The following is a 20,259-nucleotide window of genomic DNA, read 5'->3' on the forward strand; positions in this document are numbered from 1 at the left end:
TTTTGGTGTCATCTACATGAGATGATATTTGAAGCTATGTTCATTGATGAGAGCATTGAGGTAGAAAGTTAAATAAAAGAAAAGTAGATGATGTAAGAAAGAAAGAATGTCAAAATGAATGTGATGGTCTGGAGCATCACATGTGTCAGGAAGATTGAGAAAGGTAAAGACTGGGAAAAAAACCAAAACCATTGATTNATGCTATATATTGTTATAATATATAATTAAATATATAAAATATATAAGTATATAAATCATATACCATAAACACAAATAACATAAATATATAAGTAATATAGCCACAAATAATTATATATTATAAATATAATTTAATATAATAAAATATATAACCATAGTAGCAGCATTGAGGATTTCTTTTATGGCTGGAGAGGAATTAGGGAGTATGGAAACCTAGTCAGTTTTGTATTGGGGATATTTGTGTGGCGGCTTTTTCCCAAATCAATGAGCTTATAAAGAATTGGCTATTCCCATTTTCAGAAACAACCAACGTATAACAGTCATGCTAGCAACTCTCCGCTGATTGGCAATCTTAATACACTAGGCTTGTCACAAGGTTGTAGAAGAATTAGTGATATGGCATCATTAAGATGTTAAAATGAATGTGTTGCATATGTTAACAAGTGGCTGTGCCCTGTGATATAGCTGGCAATTGGGGTGTTAAATCCTAATTCCTCTAACCAGATGTCCCTGCAGCTGCTACTGGTATCGCAGAGGGAGGCAATCACCTGAGACCCCAGCGATGAGCTATGAGCCAGTGACAGTGGCTTCAGAAGCATCTGGTTGTACAAATGACTTTTTCAGGACTCTGATTGAGAGGCACCGCCTGGTTTGTGCGCGTCCTTGTGCCTTCATGAGCACACTGGGATTTTTAGAAGGAAAAACCCAACTTGGAGACACTAGACACTTGACTTCCTTAGGAATATTTAAAGTAGGAAAGTCTTGCAGTGGTAGGGGAGGATTATTTTTTTTACATGCGTTATTATTATTTTTATCTCAAGAACACAACCAGAGCTTAAGATTAAATAATATTCACTACTAAGTTGGAAGAGTGTCAAAATTTTGTTTTCAGACAGTGATACAGCTGGGTTTGCAAAGGGAGGTTTATAATTTACTGTAAATGTTTAAATGACCCGCAGCAAAGTTCTCAGTACTATTCAGAAGAAGGGAAGGTATGTGGGAAAACATTTAGTTATATTAAACAGAGTAACTTTTTTTTGTAAAGCCTTCATGTATCCAGATCTAGTTTAGAGAACTAGACCTCTACTCTCCCTCCCTTCCCCTAGGCAGGATATGCTTTTGATTTCTTTTGAAATTTGATTTATATTAGTGCCTTGCATCCCTATGGTAAGCCCCTGGGAGGGATGGTCTACCAGGCTGTTTAAGAGGAGAAATCAACTCAGGTTGAAAAAATGGATCAGATTTAAGTTTCTTAAGTTGACTAGTATTGGGAGTAGGCTGAGAGGTTCTACTACACTTCCAGCCTGGGCTAAATAACGAGAGCTACCTTTAAAAAAGGAAATCCTTGTGGATTCTCATATTCCCCACAATCTACCCTGCCCAATGGGCTTTGCCAGTTCCTGTTCCATGGGCTTAAAAAAGGGTCCAAAGGTTTTCCTTTAGATTTCCATGTATAAAATACATAAATATATTAGATATTAGATTTTCATATACATATATGAACTTTTTATTGTTATTCAGACCTTTTCAGACATTCTTGACTCTTTATGACCCCACTTGGAGTTGTCTTGGCCAAGATACTGGAATGGCTTACCATTTTCATATCCAGCTCATTTGACAGATGAGGAAATTAAGATAAACAGGGTAAAATGAATTGTTTAGGGTCACATAGCTAGTAAGTATTTGAGGCCAAGTTTGAATAGTTGATTTAGTTGAATTAGTTCCTAACTCCAGATCCAGCTCTCTATAGCCACTGTGCCCATTAGAACTTTTCTAACCCAATCATTAGAACAGGTGGCTGAACATTTTTCATCATATTTTTTTGAGAATTAAACTTAAGGTTCTTAGATGTCAGATTATGGATGAATTAATGAGAGGCAGCTGAAAGCATATTGATTTAGATCTTCTGGGTACCCATTTATGAAAGGAGAACTCTTAAAATTGAAATATTTATATCAATAATAAATATGGCTTTGGAAAAGAAGAAAATTAAAAGTTTGGGCTCCACGTCAGGACTCAGAGAGTAAATGTATGTGGTTTTTCTTTTTGGGAGGGGGGGCGGAACTTAGTATCCCAAGTCATTACTTAGTATCAATTCTAAGACAGAAGTTATGGTTTTAAAAAAAATACAAAGTCCCTTGTATGCCTTCAATTATTATTATTCATTACTCAGTATCAATTCTAAGACAGAAGTTATGAGTTATTTAAAAACACAAAGTCCCTTGTATACCTTCAAATAGATTTTATTATTATTATTATTATTAAGTGAAGGGTTGTGAAATGAAAAGTGAAGTGAAAAATTACTGCTCATAGAAAGAAAAATATCAATTAAAACTATACAAAATCTTCCTTGCCTCCCACCACTCCCATTGGGGTGTTCCTGAGCTTTTTGTTAGACTTTGGGGATGGGGAAGGAAATGCATTTTTCCCCATGATTACATGATTCTTGTTTCTCTCCCTTTTTCTCTCTCTCACCTCCCAGGGCTGAAAAGCAAGGAAAGGCATTTTTCAGCTTGAGAAAATAAAAATAGGCTGTTTATTCCACATCCTTATCATAATAGAGAATTGCCACAAGATGGCGGTGTGTCAGAGGAAGACCTGTAGTTTTTGACTTGGCAGCTGTTTTCTTAGGCTGCCTGCCAAGACACTATTCCTATCAGATTTTAAGGGTTAAGTGGAAACTGTCATAGATTAGTAAACCAAAATTATGCTTGTTTTTTTTTTAACAGCAGTAGCATCCTTCTTCTGCTGACATTGCCAGTCATGAACTTGAGAGCATTGGCCATTCTATCCACAGTGTGTCATTTATTCCCATTAATTTTGTTGAAGGAATGCCTCGAAGTAATGATGCTGATTTTCTTGGGAAGCTATTGGCTTACTTGATAGTCATACCTGTACCAGGTTTAGTCTCTTGCATGTAACACAATATAGCTGCCAAAATAGGCTGCCATTATAGAAAATGGGCAGCTTAGTCTTCCTGGATAGCATGGCATTGTGGGCAGTGTAGCCACAGCAGTTGTATAGAGGTCTTTGCCAAGAAAGATGAGACAGCAGGGGTGTCGTTTGCTTGGCTTCTTCCACCTGGAAACTGTCCCTTTCCTATACCTGAAGCTATTTGCAGGATCCTGCTTCAAAGACAGACTCCCCTACTTGATGCAAATCTATAAATATCAGGGACCTGAAAGAGTAATGATATGGAATTGCACAGGATGTTTAACAAAAGATTAAAAAAACAACTGACCAATTAAAAATTATTCACTGAATTTAAATTTAAATACATTAAAAAAATTTAAATAATTTATATTTGCTAAATTTAAATAAAGATGAATTATAGGCATTTTTTTCTATACCTGAGTTATTTATTCATAGAGATGTAAGAGGCTGGGAATGTTCTTTGTGGCATTTCCACCTTCCTCACTATTATATAAAAGCATTGCACTTAAGCAGTATATTATTCATTCAAAGACAGCTTCTAAAATTCAATGACAATGCCCACAATGTGATTTTTTTTTTAAAGAAACTTCAAAGAACCCTTTGATTAATCCAGGGGCTGTTTTTTAACTTTTTTTAAGTTAAAATCTGGCAATCTGGTGCAGCCTACAGATTTCCCTCTGAGAATAATGTTTTTATGGCATAAAATAAAATTCATAAAATTACAAAAGTAATTAATTATATTTACATACAGTTATGAAAATATTTCTTTTAAGGCTTTGGGCCCCAAGTTAAGAATCCCTTGAGAAAACAATATAAGACCAAATATGCTTTTTTTTTCTTTATTGAAATTCTTAAGCTGGATTCATATATGCAATAAAACTTTAAATTGGTAAAAAGTAAGGAAAGTAAAAAAATAGAGTACGGACAGTACTGAGCAGTAGTTTTGCAGAATTGCCAAAGAGAGAATTTCATATAGCTTTAGGTTTCGCTAGGGCTTACTAAACATAAGATAATACCATTCTGAAAGTAAGCAAAAGTCTTTTAAAAGTTTATATCATGTTATTAGTATGTGTTTAGTTGAGCTACAAAATATATTGCATTTATTTTAGTCAAGTAGCAGTCATTCATTTTCTTTCTCTATCACCCCTATCTTGCCATAAGAGAAAGAAAAACAAAATTTTTATGACAAATATGCACAGTCAAAAAAAATTCCCACACTGTTCATATCCACATATATGGCTCTCTCCACCTTGAATCTAATTCTTGTGACAGAAGGGGGTTAGTATGCTTCCTCTTTGGTCAGATGTCAGTGACCATCCTCTGGCTGGACACTGCATTTCTCAGAGTTCTTGTCTTTCAAAGTTGTTTGTACAATTTTGTTATAGTATAAATAGTTCTCCTGGTTTAGCTCTATTTAAGTTTGTGCAAGTCTACCCAGGTTTCTTGGAAACCATCCATTTCTTGAATTCTTTTGCCACAATATTATTTTATTGCATTCATATTCCATACTTTCAACTCTCTTAATTTTCAGTTCTTTATTACTACAAGAAAAGAGCTACTATAACTATTTTTGTACAGATAGGTCCTTTATTTCTTCATTCTCTTTAGGGTAGAAGCCCAGCAGTGGTATTGTTGGGTCAATGGGAATACCTAGTTTAGTAATTTGGGTGGTATTGTACCAAATTATTTTCTAGTACTTCTACATATCAATTCGTAATTCATGAGTGCTTTAGTATACCTGCTTTTCTGCAATTCCTCCAACATTTGTCATTTTTCTTTTTTGTAAAATTTGCCAATCAGATGGGTGTGAGATGATACCTCAGAGTTGTTTTAATTTGCATTTTTCTTACCATTAGTGATTTGGAGCATTTCTTCATATGGTTAGTGATAGCTTGGATTTCTTCCCTTGAGAAAAATTCATTCATTTGCTATCAACTAGTGAATGGCTCTTTTTCTTACAAATTTGAATTGGTTCTTTATGTATCTTTGACATGAAACTTTTATCATAAAAAATTTACGCAAAGATTTTTTTCTCTACTTATCTATTTCTCTTTTAATTTTATAATTATTTCATTTGTACAAAAACAACTAATGTTTTTTTTAAATTTTAAACCCTTAACTTCTGTGTATTGACTTATAGGTGGAAGATTGGTGAGGGTAGGCAATGGGGGTCAAGTGACTTGCCCAGGGTCACACAGCTGGGAAGTGGCTGAGGCCGGGTTTGAACCTAGGACCTCCTGTCTCTAGGCCTGGCTCTCAATCCACTGAGCTACCCAGCTGCCCCTAACAACTAAATTTTATGGAGTTAAAACTTTCCATTTTATCTTCTGTGATCCCCCTATGTCTTATTTAATCATGAGCGCTTCTTCTAGCCATAAGTACTTTCTACTTTGCTTCTTTAATTTATGATGTGACCTTGATGCTTATCTTATTATATATGATATGAGATGTTGGTTTACACTTGGTTTCTATATTGCTTTTGTTCTCCTGGCAGTTTTTGTTAAACTATGGAGTCCTTATGTCAATAGTTGGGAGTCTTTGTGTTTATTGAACCCTAGGCTCCTATCTCTGTTTGCTTCTATATGTTGTGTGCTTAATTAGCTATACCAATAAAACTCTAGTATTTAGCCAGAATCAAATAATTTTGATGATTACTGCTTTGTAGTATAATTTGATATTTAGTACTTCTAGACCTCCTTTCTTCTCATTAAAAAAATTATTTCCCTTGAAATTCTTAACATTTTTAGATGAAATTTTAGAATTTCCTAGCTCTATAAAGTAATCCTTTGCTAGTTTAATAACAAATAAAATAATTCAGAGACTCTTGTAATTTTTAATATATTAACTTGGGCTTTTTATGAGCAATTACTATTTCACCAGTTATTTATATCTACATATTTATATTGTACTTATTATACATATATTATATCTTTATCTCTAAAATAGTGTTCTATAGTTGTATTGGTATATTTTTATATAGTTGTATATAACTATTCACATGAAACCAGCTATGTGGGACAGTGGATAGAACCCCCAGTTTAGAATTAGGGAGGTCTGACTTCAAATTTAACCTCAAATGCCTAATCAAGTCATTTAATTTCTGTTGACTTTAGTTTTCCTCATTTGTAAAATAGGGATAATAATAGCACCTACTTCACAGGGTTGTTGTGAAGACCAAATGAGATAATAGCTTAAAAGCACTTTGTAAATCTTAAAATGTTATGTAAAAGCTTTTGTTTTTGTTATTGTTCCCATATTTAGGTTAGTTAGTAAGCTTACCTTATGAGGGCTTAGAGATTCTTTGTTGTTGTTCATTTCAGTCATGTCTGGTAAACTGTGACCCCATTTGGGGTCTTCTTGGCAAAGATACCAGAGTGGTTTGTTCTTTCCTTCTCCATCTCATTTTTCAGTTGAGGAAATTGAGGCAAAACAGAGTTAAGTGACTTACCCAGCTTGTGCCTGAAGTTGGATTTGAACTCACGAAGATGAGTCTTCCCAACTTCAGACTTGGTACTCTACTGATTCTAAAGTTTTCCTAATTCCCCTCTCCCCAACCTTGTACATATTAGAAGTACTATTGAGGTGTGCTAGTTACTGAAATTCCATTATTTATCCATAGAATATGGATATGACATCACAAGCTTCTAGCCCTCATTTGGAAGTACCACCATCATAGGTTATGAGTCGGAGGCTCTTCTTGGCTTAGCTTATCAGTAACTTGAGACTATCATTCTGTATTTCTATCTATTACATACCTTCCCACTAGAAACTAGAATAAAACTTAAGCCTCAGTTTCCTCATTTATCCAATGAAGAGGTTGCAATGGATGACCTCTCTTTTTCCAGCCCATTGCAGCATTATGATATTATGACACTCAACTTATCCTACCTCTGAGCTGTTGTTAAGTGTGTGAACTTAGAGGTGACCAAGAGGTGAAAGACTAGAGAGTGTTACTCGCCTCCTAAATCTACCCAGGATGGAATATTCCACTGACTTTTAAAGCATTTCCAAAATTTCTGTATGTATTTATGGAAAATTAAGTATCCAAAGACATGCATTAAATATTGAAGAATCTGATTTTTAATGAGCTACGAAATGTAGTGGCTTCCCAAGGGTTATCTGATATAAAATGTATTGATATGCTTGAATTATGCCTAATTTCTAGTGCTGTGACTACACACATAAGAGGCATCATCAGTTAAAGAAGCAGATGTAAAATCAGACCTTGTAGAATTTCACCAAGGGTAAAAATGAAGAAATTGTACAATTCCATGCCCAGTGGGAAGTGAGAGAAGAAGCTTAGGGATTACAGAAGAGCTTGTTAAAGATCTGGGGAAAGACTTAGATCTCAGGTGGAGCAGGGCAAACCAGTGGTTCAGAATGAATATTTCGACCTTAGGGTTTCTAAAGTAAAATGTGATGGTTATTCATTTAAAACACTATATTGGGTTTCTTAGCAAGACTGTGTGATTCCTCAAGAGGGGTCTTTAAAAATAGAATAGAGTCTCATCTCTCTGAGATAACATGTTATATTCTTGCTCAAGGTCAAGGGAATGGAATAAATTTTTCCTTCAGATACCTTCCAACTTTGTAATTTTAGAGGCTGTGGTTATTGCCGATGCTTAATAATGGAATTATATACGGATATTCTAATTTCATTGCAGAACATTTGACCTGGTATTTTTATATCTCATATTTTGAATGAACATCCTGGCGAATGATTGGCATGAATGAATTAGCCATGCTGATTTAATAGATAGTTTAACTAAGTCACAGAGATTATGTGCTCTCTCAAGATAACATGAAGTCAGTTATCATTTAGAAGGTCTGGATTCAAATGAGGAAAAAATTTCCAGCTGTTCCCTAAAGGATTTAGGATTACTACTTTCAATGTGCAAATCCAGTGCTTAATGACTTGACTAACAGGGCATCTAGGAGAGGTCCCTGGGTGGCTTTGATAAAGTAGTATCCTTGGATTGAAATGCAAATACCCATCCTCTTTTGGACCCAGTGCACTTCCTTTCTTTGGCCTGTATTTCTGAACTTTTATTTGCAGCAATAATTTAAGTTAATTATAGGCATTCTAAAAGCTCCCACACTTCTGTGTAGTACTTTTTAATGCACTGTGATTAAAAAAAAAATTAACCACTGGTTGTTGACCATCATTCTCTTCTCTGTGGGCTGCGCACAACTGGTATAACCCGCAATGTGCTCTAATGAAATGGACATAAAAAGTATTCCCCCAAAGATTTAAGAGAACAACATATTCCGTGTAATTGTTATTTTCCTGGTTAATCTTCTCTCCATTTGTGTACCTGCTGACTGTTTTTAATTATGCTTCAATTACCCCTTGTTTTATAAATAACGCTGTCTCCCCCCCACCCCCACTAGCTTGAATAGTTTGTAATGCCCTGTGTTGGTATGCAGGCATCGTATAGTTTTCTCAGAATAGCCAAGTCATTTTCTTTGGTGAATTTATCCAATCAAACACATAGCTAGTCATGGAAGTATAAGCACTACATACAACTAATATAGTTTGATGAGAAAGAAACATTTCATCATTGTACCCTTGAATTCTTGTATTCTGCCCACATATACAAAAGACAATCATGTTTTAGCAAATAGATTGCTGTACAAGGTTGTGGTGAGGACCTGATGGGATAAAGAACTTATGTAAAAGTACTTCAGACTATAAGACAATGCACAAATGCAAAATATTACTATTGCATTAAAACTTTGCCTTATTCTTTTGCTTCTAGGAGCTAAAGCTTATGGCTAGGACAGAGAATGCAAGGGCAGAGAAAGGTGAGCACTGGTCAATTTGGTATTTGACATCCTGATGGATTAATGTTCTTAGAGCTAATCTGGCTTCTTTCATCTCTAGCTATGATGGATCCTTGGTTAGATGTCTCCAGGAAAAGCAGATCTGAGACCCATCCATTTGCTCATCTCACTATTAATGGCACCAATATTCCCTCAGGTAAGTTCTCATGGCATTCAGTCAAAAAGCCTTTCAAAGAATCACCACTATTTGAATATTTAAAGCTACTTAACCATCACTAGAGAACTTGCAAGCTCTTTCTCTCACCAGAGGAAAGATATATTGCTCCTAAGATGATGATAAACATTAAAACTTCCTAGAAATTGATTCTAAGTTTTGTCAAAATATATTTTACTCAAGTTCTCATTTTCAGCCAATAGTCAGACAATATTGCCAGCAGGTGCTGGTTGATACTATTCTATAATCACTCAAGCTAAAGTACATGTATTCCCATTGTTGAAGAAGGTAATAGATATCTTTTCTGAGTTATCTGTATTCTTTTAGGCGACTAGACTGTTTTTCACTTAGCTGCTTCTTGCAGGAATCTAGCTAGAGTCAAAGGAAACAGGTGTCTAACTAGTGAAAAATTCTGGGCCTATCCTAAGTATGAAGTGGTTACTTCATCACTTCACCTTGCCATTCTTGTGTAAGAGGCAACATTTTACATTATTTCCATCAGGAAGATTTGATTTAAAAATCTATGGATTCTACTAATATTTTTTGGGGGAAGTGGGAGGGTCACACCTGAGACATCAGCACAGGGAACTACTAATGTAGAATCTCCCTCCAATGATAAATAGATGCTCAATTATTTATGTCTTCTAGAATATCTTGGGGGCATTGCCTGTGGATTTATAGCTAGAAAATGTCAGAACCAAGACTTGAACCAATCAAGATATTGCATTAATAATAAACCACATTAACACATAAAGTTAGATTTTTTTTCCATGATAACTATCTAATATCTAATAATAAGAGCAAACTGTGGCTAGCTGGAATCCTCAAGAAACGAGTTGTTAAAAAAATGAATGTTCTTCATGGCTCTAATTTCCAGATAGATAAGAAATATTTATTTAGTTACCAATACTGAAAAATTCAATTTTGCACCAAAATCTCCTTGCCTTAATAAGCAGAATGTCTTACTGAATGCCATTTAAACTTTTCTAGGTGACAGCATCATAACGAACATTTTCACTATTGCATTAAGTTACAGTGACATCATCAGACTTATTGGTGTGTACACTAAATGACTTAACTTTTCTGTGCTTTTAGTTCCTGCATCTGTTTTTCTATTGTAAGAATTAAAATTGGGTTTGACTCAATATGAGAGTTATAAAGTGAGATTGTGGTAACCGTTTATTAAATATTAGCCCTTAAGTCTGAAGAAATTGTTAGCAATTTTTATTTACAACTAGGTAGAGATAGTGAAAGTGGGAAATGTAGGAAGGAGATAAAGCCTGTTCTAGGCCACCAGCCCTAAATGCTGCTCTGGTGAAGTCCAACTCAGCACCCAGTAAGAGCTTCCCCAAGTCCCGATCTCCACATGGATTTCCCTGTAGTCCTCAGCCGGAAGTCCCAGTGTCTAGCCAGAGTTCCACCAATGCAGAGTCACTCCAAGGAAAAGTTTATCTCTTCAGCTCTATTCACTGATGCAGATTCCAAGGGAAGGGTCTCTCCGAGGAACCAGTCTCTCCAAAAACCAAGGAAGGAAAGCCTCCAGACCATGTTGGTCTCTTCTTTTATACCCCTTTTTTTCCACGTCATTTTCTGTCTTTACCCCTTTTCACAGAAACCAAATGCAGTCTGTCAATTTGCCTAGCACTACCCAGTGTAAGGATGAGATTTGGAAGAGAGACTCACCACATAGACTTTCTCTTTCTCCTCTCTATTAAACATCAAAGGTTCTCTTTATTATTACATCAGTACCCTTTGGAGGTGAGGATTTTTTCTAGTAAGTGACTTGTGAATTCTCTGACTTAAATGTTAAGTAGGGGTATTTTGAATTTATGATTGATTTGAGTTAAAGGTTGCTGATAGGTTACATTAAAATAGGTAAAAAGAGTTAATTCTATCTTTACAATATCAAGATTTCACTTCTCTGTTGTTCAGTCATAATATTCTCCCTACTTTCATTTTGCTGGCCCTTGTTTCTGATGGGTTTATAGACCCGAGACCATACTCTTTAGAAATGTGCTAAAAAAAAGCATGGCAAATAGTTTTTGGCATTTTTGCCAAAAGTATGGCAAAAATCAAGGTTGTTCTATCAGTAAAGTACATGAGGTTTAGTATATACAGATCTGTAGCATCTGTTTTGGTTGCGCTAAACCTTATTTTCTTCTAGTTCTTGGATGTTGCCAGATAAATGAGGCTTCCAGATGGCTGGCTGTGTTACAATTAGGCAAGGTATTTTTGTACTTGAAACACTAAATATCTTGCTATTTTTGAGCCCAATTCTCAGGCTCAATTTCTGAGATCATAGGGGCATAATTAGGGCAGGAAAGTTTTCTGTGAAGTATTCTGAGATAATTTTGTAGTAGCCAATATAATATTTTCTTTGAGAGTAAGCTTGTGCAGTTTGGAATAGAATATGACTACAGGGTTCTTCATTCTTCTTACTTATATATTTCAAATAGGTTTCATCAACACATCTTATCTCTATTTTCTTTACATCTCCAAAAGAATTAAACTAATTTGCTCTAATGACTGAGATTACTTTGCATATTAGCACATTTTAAATGCAATCAAATTAATAATGAAGCATCAGCTGCATATAATATGAAACTGTTATTCTACATTTATTTTTTCAGGTTATTTTAAATGACCTGTGATAAATTTTACACTAGATTATATGCTAAAGTCTATTTGGCAATAGCATTCATACTTTTGGTTATGAAAATCTCAACAGGCATCTTGTATAAAATCATTGCTGAAAAAAATAGCAGAACTCTTAGATATTTGAGAAGTTTATCAAGTTTGTGCCCGAGTGAAATGGATTTATTTACCTTACTGTTTAGGAAAATAGGATTTGTTCTTCTGACACAGAGCATTTTCCCAAGTCCACTTATTTCTTACTTTTGACAGTAATCAGTAATCAACACTTTAGAGGAAGATTACTATACATTTTTTAATTAATATCTTGGGGCAACGAGAGGCAACCTGGATATTAGATAGTATTGGACTTAGAATTAGGAGCACCAAGGGTTCAAATTCTGCCTCCAACTATTACTAGCTTTGTAATTAGAGGCAAATCCCTTAACTTTTTTGAACCCTAACTACTCTCTAATACTTTAAGTTATAGATGTATGATGGCTTGCATTGATGAAGAGAAATTCCCACCTGATGCAACACTAGATCTCCTAGACCAACAAAAGCATTGGTCCTTCATGTATAGACATCTCATGGGGTCTATATTTTGTGGTATGGCTAGGATCAGCTATGCATATAACTACAAAGAGACATAAGAACCCTGTTTGCTGACTGTTAATAACAACGTAGAAATCTTGGGCATCAGGGGACATAAACCTATCACTTTCCCATATAAAATTCATTGTTTCATTTGTGCTACTCAGGGTGTAGATTTCCACTAATATCATCCCATCTTGCTCCCAAATTTGCCACAACTGGTGGTTGAGGTTCAGTCAAGCCCCATTAGTGCAAGGCTCTTTGCCCAGATATACCAAGTTCATTCTAGCCTGACTCAATTTATCTCTTCAACCACTATGTCCTTTGAACCCATTTCTCTAATTGGATTTGATCTGCTTACTGTCCCTCTAGCTGGCTGTATATGGTCTTACAACTAGACCATTGTTCTTGCCCTTGACCCAGTCTGGAATGCTCTCACTCCTTTCTCTCTCTGCCTGCCCAAATTTTGTGCATCATCTGAATGAATCCTTTCCTGACTTTTCTCTCCCATGGTGAACTCTCTTGCCTTTGGAATACTCTAGAATTTACCTAGAGTGCTTATTTAAAACTGATGAGATTGCTTTGTATTGCAATGTGGTTGAGTAGAAGGAACATTGGATTTACAATCACAGGGAGATTATACTACTTCCTAGCAGTGTAACCTTAAAATTCTTTTAACTTCATTGAAGCCTCAGATTTTATGTCTATAGAGCAAGGATAATGAGACCTGCCTTGCCTACTTTATAGGTTGTTGTGAGGGTCATGTATAAATATAGGAAAGTGCTTCAAAAAGTAAAAGTTGCTACAAAGTAAATGTGAGGAAAAAAAATTAGTTAACTTCTCTCATTTCTCTTTCTTAGCTCCCAAACTAGATTTAAGTTCATTGAAGTTAAGAGTCTTATTTTATCCCTATAATGTATGCACAATATCTTGTTGTTGTTCATTTGTTCCAGCCATGTCAGACTCTTTGTGACCCTTTTTAGGGTTTTCTTGGCAAACATACTAAAATGATTAGCTATTTCCTTCTTCTGCTCATTTTACAGATGAGAAAACTGAGGCAAACATGGTTAAGTGACTTGCCAAGGGTCATGTTGCTAGTAAGCATGTGAATCACTGTGAGTGTATTTTCCATTTCTTGTGGAGCCATCAGGAAGTCATTGGGTCTAACTTGGTCTTAGGCTCTGTGAAACTTTAGAACTAGTTCAGATCCTGCCTGAGAGGATCTGATTGCTGTGAACCAGTTCAAGATGATAGTGAATCATAATGTAGGCCTTGGATTTGTACTTCTTGTTTAATGGAAATATTTAGAGAAGACAAAACCAAAATGGCACAGGCAGCAACCCAGCTAAACATTTACAACATTCCCTGTCCCATCCCAAACAATTTTAAAATGACTTCAAATGAAATTTTGCAAGGGTAGAGCCAATAATAAGTCAGAGTAAGACGTTTTTCCTGCCTAAGACAATCTAGGAGTTCAACAAGAGAGATATGTGACATCAGAGTGGGGAGCCAAAGCATGCATAGTGGCAGATAACACCAGTAGCAGTAGCTGTGGGTCTTAGAGGCAGCTGTGACAGCAGCAGTAGCAACTTTAAGAGCTTCAGCCCAGAAATGATGCTAAGGGATCATACAAGTGGTCAGAAAGAGATTTTTGCTGATGCTGGGTGCAACTAACACTGATTGGCAATTCATTGCCCACACATAGTTTTGAATCAAGAGTTCCAGGGCAGAGAGGAGCACTTGTGGTCAGTTACAAGGCATCAGGGGCCTTGGTCATTCTAGGGTCAAGAGGAGTACCTGCACTTGTGGCTGTAAGGGAGCAGGAACTTTTCTGGGAAAAGGTAAGAGCATAGACCAGGAAAGCAGTGATCACACCTCTCCTCAGATCATAACACTTCAGAAGCCCAAAACACTTATTGATCCTCAAAACTAGTTCTCAAAAAAGTAACACAAAAGAATCCTGAAGGTTAGGATAGTGCCTCCCCATCTCTAGGCAAGCAGAGCACAATTTTAACATAAAGTTCTGAGACAACAAACAGGCTGAAAAGAATTAGTAAACAACAACAAAAAAGGAGAACTTTACCATATAAAAGCTACGATGGTGACAGAGAAGATCAAGACATAAATTCAGAAGAAGACAAAAATATGAAAACAGCTATTACTAGAGCTTTAAAGATTAATTAATTGGAACCAAGTCCAACAAGAATGTTGGGAAGACTTCATGAAAGAAATAAGAATAGTAGAGGAAAAATTGGGAAAAGAAATGAGAATGATGTAAGAAAATTATGAAGAGAAAATGAACACTTTAGTGAAAGAAGAACAGAAATACCTTTAAAAATAGCATTAAAAATAGAATTGGCAAAATGGTAAAAGGCACAAAAATTCATTGAAGAAAGGAACTTTTAAAAAAGTAAAATTGGTCAAATTATAAAAAGGTACAAAAACTGAAAAATTCTAATTCTTAAAAATTAGAATTGGGCAAGTGGAACCTAATGATTCAATGAGATATCATGAAACAATAAAACAAAATAGAAAGAATGAAAAAAATTGAAGAAAATATGAAATATCCCATTGGAAAAATACTACTGGCCTAGAAAATAGATTGAGAGAAGAAATATAAGAATTATCAGACTAATTGAAAGACATGATCAAAGAAAGCTGAGCCATCTTATTATAAGGAAAACTGGCTAATTATCTTAGATGCAGGAAATAAAATAGAATTGGAAAGAATCCACCAATTACTAGCTGAAAGAGATCCCAAAATGAAAACTTTCAGGAAAATTATAGCCAAATTCCAGAACTCCCACATCAAGGAGAAAGTGTTGCAAACAGCCAAAAAGAAACAATTCAAGTATGGAGCCACAGTCAAGATCATGTAAGATTTAGCAACTTCTTTGTTAAAGGAGTGGAGGATTTGGAATATAAATTCTAAAAGACAAATGAGCAAAACTGTATATCATTCTTCAGGGGAAAAATAGATATTAATGAAATAGAGGACTTTTAGGCATTCCTGATGGAAATACCAGAGAGGAATAGAAAATTTAACATTCCAACATAAGATTTAAGAGGCATAAAAAGGCAAACATGAAAAATAATCATAAAAGGCTCAATAAAGTTAAACTGTTTATAGTCCTATGTGGAAAGGTGATACCTAAAAGTCTTAACAACTTCATCATTATTAAGGCAATTAGTTAGAGTTTACATAGACAGAGAACATAAGTGTGAATTGATTATAGATTGGGGGAAGGAGAGGGGAGTTCATTCCCCAAAAATGAAAGGGCAAGAAAGAGGTGTGAATCAGGAGAAGTGAGAAGGGAGAGGTAGAATAGGGAAATTTTCCTCACATAAAAGAGGTGTGCAAAGATGAGTGGAAGGGGAAATGGAAGGGTGCTGGGCAAAGTGTGAATCTCAATCTTATTTGAATTGCTTCAAATAGGGAAGAATAAATAGGCACTCAGCTGGATATAGAAATCTATCCTGCCCAATAGGAAAATAGGAGAGGAAAGGGATAAGAGATATGGGCTCATGGCAAAGATAAAAGGGAAGGCAATTTAAAGTAGACAATGGTCAGAAGCAAAGCACACTTTTGAGGAGTGATAGGATAAAAAGAGAAAGAAAAGGATAAATAGAAGAAAATAGGATAACAGAAAATACACACTAATTTTAACTGGGACTGTGAATGGGATTAACTCGCCCATAAAATGGAAGCAGATAGTAAAATGGATAGAAACCAGAATCTAACCATATGCTGTTTATAAAAGACACACGTATCAGAAATATATACAGAATTGAAATAAAGGGCTGGAGCATAATCTATTATGCTTCAGTGAAAGCAAAAAAGGCAAGTTAGTAATCATGATCTCTGACAAAGTAAAAATAAAAATAGACGTCATTAAAGAGATAATCAGGGAAACTATATTTTGCTAAAAGATACCATAGACAATGAAGTAATAGAAGAAATTTATAGTAAGTTTCTCTGATAGCTATTATTTCTCAAATATGTAGAGAACTGAATGAAATTCATAAAAATTCAGGTCATTCTCCAGTTGATAAATGAACAAATGATATGAATAAGCAATTTTCAGAAGAAATGAAAGCTATGGTCATGTAAAAATACTTTAAATCACTTGATCAGAGAAAGAAAAATTAAAAACAACTTTGTAATACCTCACACCCATCAAAAATGATTAAGGAAAACAGTTACATTAATAAAATAATGGAGTTATGAACTGGTCCAATTATACTGGAGAACAATTTGGAACTATGCCCAAAGTACTATAAAACTATGCATACTCTTTGACCCAGGAATACTACTACTATGTCTGTACCCCAAAGAGATCAAAGAAAAAGGAAAAGGACCTTTATGCTCAAGTTATTTATAGCAGCTCTTTTGTGGTGGCAATGGATTGGAAACTGAGGGGATGTTTATCATTTGGAGAATGGTAGAATAAGTTGTGGTAGTACTAGTTGTTTTATAAGAATTGATGTGGGAGTAGTTTCAGTTTTTTCAGGAAGGAAAAAAAAACATAGGAAGAACTGTATGAACCAATGCAAAGTGAAATGGGAAGAACATTGTGCACAACACTCTAATGATGATCAATGGTGAAAAACTTGACTTATCTGATCAATACAGTGATCCGGAAAAGGACTCATGAAAAAATGTTATTCATCTCTAGAGAGAGTACTGATTACTGATGAATTCTGAGTCAAATCAAAGTATGATTTCCTTTTTTTTTTTTTTTGGCTTGATGGCTGAAATAGGAATGTTCTGTATGATTTCACATGTGTAATTGATAATTTTGCTTACCTTCTCAGGGGTGATGGGAATGGATGGGCACAAAGAAGAGAATTTGGAACTCAAAATTTACCAAAAAAAAATTGTTAAAAATAAATGTTACTATATTATTTATATATAATATATATAATACACAATATATTACAAATGTTAAAAATAAATATAAATAAATATAAAATTCAGAAAAAATTAAAACCTTTAGGGCTATCCTTTTTCTCCTGCTTCTCTACCAAAATATTTTAAATTATAAGGTCAACTGGCAGAGAGTAAGGAGATTGTAATAGTCACTGAAATGGGATTTTCTGGCATCAAACCTAAAAGACTGAGTTGCTGATCTTATTTATTGCAACATAAATGACTACCTTAATTGGGTGGAGTAATTGTTCATACAGACTTCCTATGGGATGGAAAAGGAGTTAGTACTTTATACCATTCATTAAAGGAAAGTTCGTTCTCTGCAGATGGGCAGCAATTCTTATGCAGTAAAATCTCTTTTTCATTTGACATGGTTTAGATATGGTTATTTTGCTTAATTAAATGTTCTGATTAATGTATGGCTATTAGGTGAGAGGGTCATGATGTAGATTGATAATATCACTGGCATAGGGAACTCCCAGTGAGGAAATTTCTTCTCCTAATACAGATGAACAATTCTGCAGTTTATATAGTATTAGAGGATGGCCTGGGGACTTTCAGGGTTTTAGTGAATTGCCCAGAAACACCTTGTCAGTATGTGTCAGAGGCCCATAGCTCAGACTGATTCTTTATCCACTGTGCCTTAAAATGACTAAATTTGTATATTATTCCTTAGTTATCAACTACCAAGGAATGAAAATACAATTTAAAAAAATCTGAAAGTAATTTTCGTCTTTGATTTAGGAAGCATTTCAGACATTATCAATTATAATTATAGAAACAAATTTGTACAATTGTTGGTTAGTATAGCGTTTGACCAATATTGAACACTGGATGGTAGTGACTTGACCACTTTGGGCCATTTAAGAATAAAAGAATTGTTCGGATAGACTAGGTTCTGAGTAGCAAGGGAATGAATTTAAAGGGGTCATTTGACATTTAACTGAATAAAAGAACTTTATGATAGAAATGTCCTTGGAAATCTGGTCTAATCTCTTCCTGTTGCACATGAGGAAACTGAGGTCCAAAGAGGTTAATGGTTTGTGCAATTCATAAAGTGATTTAGTGTCAGAGCAAGGTCTTCCCAGGTTCCCTGATTTCCGTTCAAATACTATTTCTAATATGCCCCATTGCCTCTTCATTGGGTGCCAAGCACGTTTTCTCCTATGTTGAACTACAGCTCTCAGTTGTGAGTACAAGTTAAGTTTAAAAGAGGAAAAATTGGGAAAAGAGGAAAGAAGATTATAGACAGCAACGTCCTTGCTACTCTGAAATCCAGTTTCTCATTTTCCTTTTATGTACTTCAAATATCTCTGCATGAATTGAAAGTGAAGGCTGAGACAAGATTGAGATGTATAAGTAAATGAAAAAGTCCATTCTGGTGAAAGTTTTGAGGTTTGATTACTTAACACCTTGGAATACTCCTTGGGTGGTTTGCTTCTCAGCTTAAAGACCTGTTGAATGTCCTATTCAAGGAAAGAACTACATTTTAATTATTTTTTCCCCCTTCTGCTCAGGTTCCCGCAAAGTGAATCTTTCTTCCTGGTACCATGACAGAGGTTGGGCAAACATATCAAATATGACTTTCAGCAATGGAAAACTAAGGGTCAACCAAGATGGCTTCTACTACCTCTATGCCAACATTTGCTTCAGACATCATGAAACCTCTGGTGGTCTGGCCACAGAATCTCTTCAGCTGATGGTGTATGTCACGAAAACGAATGTGAAGATTCGGAATTCTGATACTCTGATGAAAGGAGGAAGCACGAAACACTGGTCAAAAAAGTCAGAGTTCCATTTTTACTCTATCAATATAGGAGGATTTTTTAAACTGAGATCTGGTGAAGAAATAAGTATCCAGGTATCCAACCCATCCTTACTGGATCCTGCCCAAGATGCAACTTACTTTGGGGCTTTCAAAGTTCGAGATATAGATTGAACCTCAAGTTTTGCTGGTAGTAATTATACATTTCCTAGAGTGAGTGTTAATTTTTTTTAAAAAAAATCTCAGAAAAAAATGTTTCATAGCTGTGTCAGACTACTAGGAGACATGACTTAGAGCCTTCTGAGCAGAATTTTACCCTCAGAGGTGTACATTTGACTCTGTGTGTACACGTACAAAGGGAATATCTGGACTTGAAATATATTCCAACGTACAGGCTTTTTTTACACAATGGTTTATATATTTTGTAATAAATTCCTAGAATTAAACCGGAGTGTGGCATTTATGGTTACCTTCATGAAACGCTGCATTTGGGCCATTAGAAGGGGCTACGTTGACGCCTGGTCTAGCTGCAGTTTCATGCCACTAGGAGGCGAAACCTGATAGGATTTTATCTTAATTGCAAAAGGGAGATCATCTGAAAGGTTGAGTTCTTTTGAATTGTTACATCATGCTAGAACCTGCAAATGATTTTTTTTCTAAAGAAGAAAGAAAAAAAATGTATTTTTATATAATAACTAAAATTATATTTCAGATGTAATGTTTTGTGCAAAATATGTAAATTATATTTGTGCTATAGTATTTGATTCAAAATATTTAAAATGTCTTGCTGTTGGCATATTTAATGTTTTAAATGTACAGACATATTTAACTAGTGCACTTTGTTAATCCCCTGGGGAAAACTTGCAGCTAAAGGAAAGAAAGATTGTTTGCTAATAGCAAATGTAATATATTTCTTTGTTCTTTTTTAACTTAATAGATTTTTCAGACTTGTCAAGTCTATGCAAAAATTAAATGAATTCCATGAATAACGAGTAGAATGTTGGTCACCAGGTGCCTTTCAAATCTAGAAGCTAATTGACTTTAGGAAGCTGACATTGCCAAAAAGAATACATAATGGGCCATTGAAACCTGTCAAGAGTATTTATGTAATTATTGAACAGGTGTTTTTTCTACAAGTACTGCAGATTGTGGATTTAAAAAAAGCTATAAAGTTATCAGAGGCATATTGGCCAAAGAAACCATCTTCAG

General features: G+C 35.0%; 1 protein-coding gene across 1 annotated transcript in view; it reads left to right on the forward strand.

The window, feature by feature from the left end:
• Positions 1 to 19,224, forward strand: part of TNFSF11 (TNF superfamily member 11) — a 50,574-nt gene extending 31,350 nt beyond the window's left edge. The window contains exons 3-5 of the mRNA XM_044667391.1: positions 8,892 to 8,937; positions 9,017 to 9,112; positions 18,803 to 19,224. Coding sequence (XP_044523326.1) covers positions 8,892 to 8,937; positions 9,017 to 9,112; positions 18,803 to 19,224 — 564 coding nt within the window. The remainder of the gene's footprint in view (positions 1 to 8,891; positions 8,938 to 9,016; positions 9,113 to 18,802) is intronic.
• Positions 19,225 to 20,259: the final 1,035 nt, after the last annotated feature.

The sequence above is a fragment of the Gracilinanus agilis genome, chromosome 3 (genome assembly GCF_016433145.1).
Source record: "Gracilinanus agilis isolate LMUSP501 chromosome 3, AgileGrace, whole genome shotgun sequence".
Classification (NCBI taxonomy): Eukaryota; Metazoa; Chordata; class Mammalia; order Didelphimorphia; family Didelphidae; genus Gracilinanus; species Gracilinanus agilis.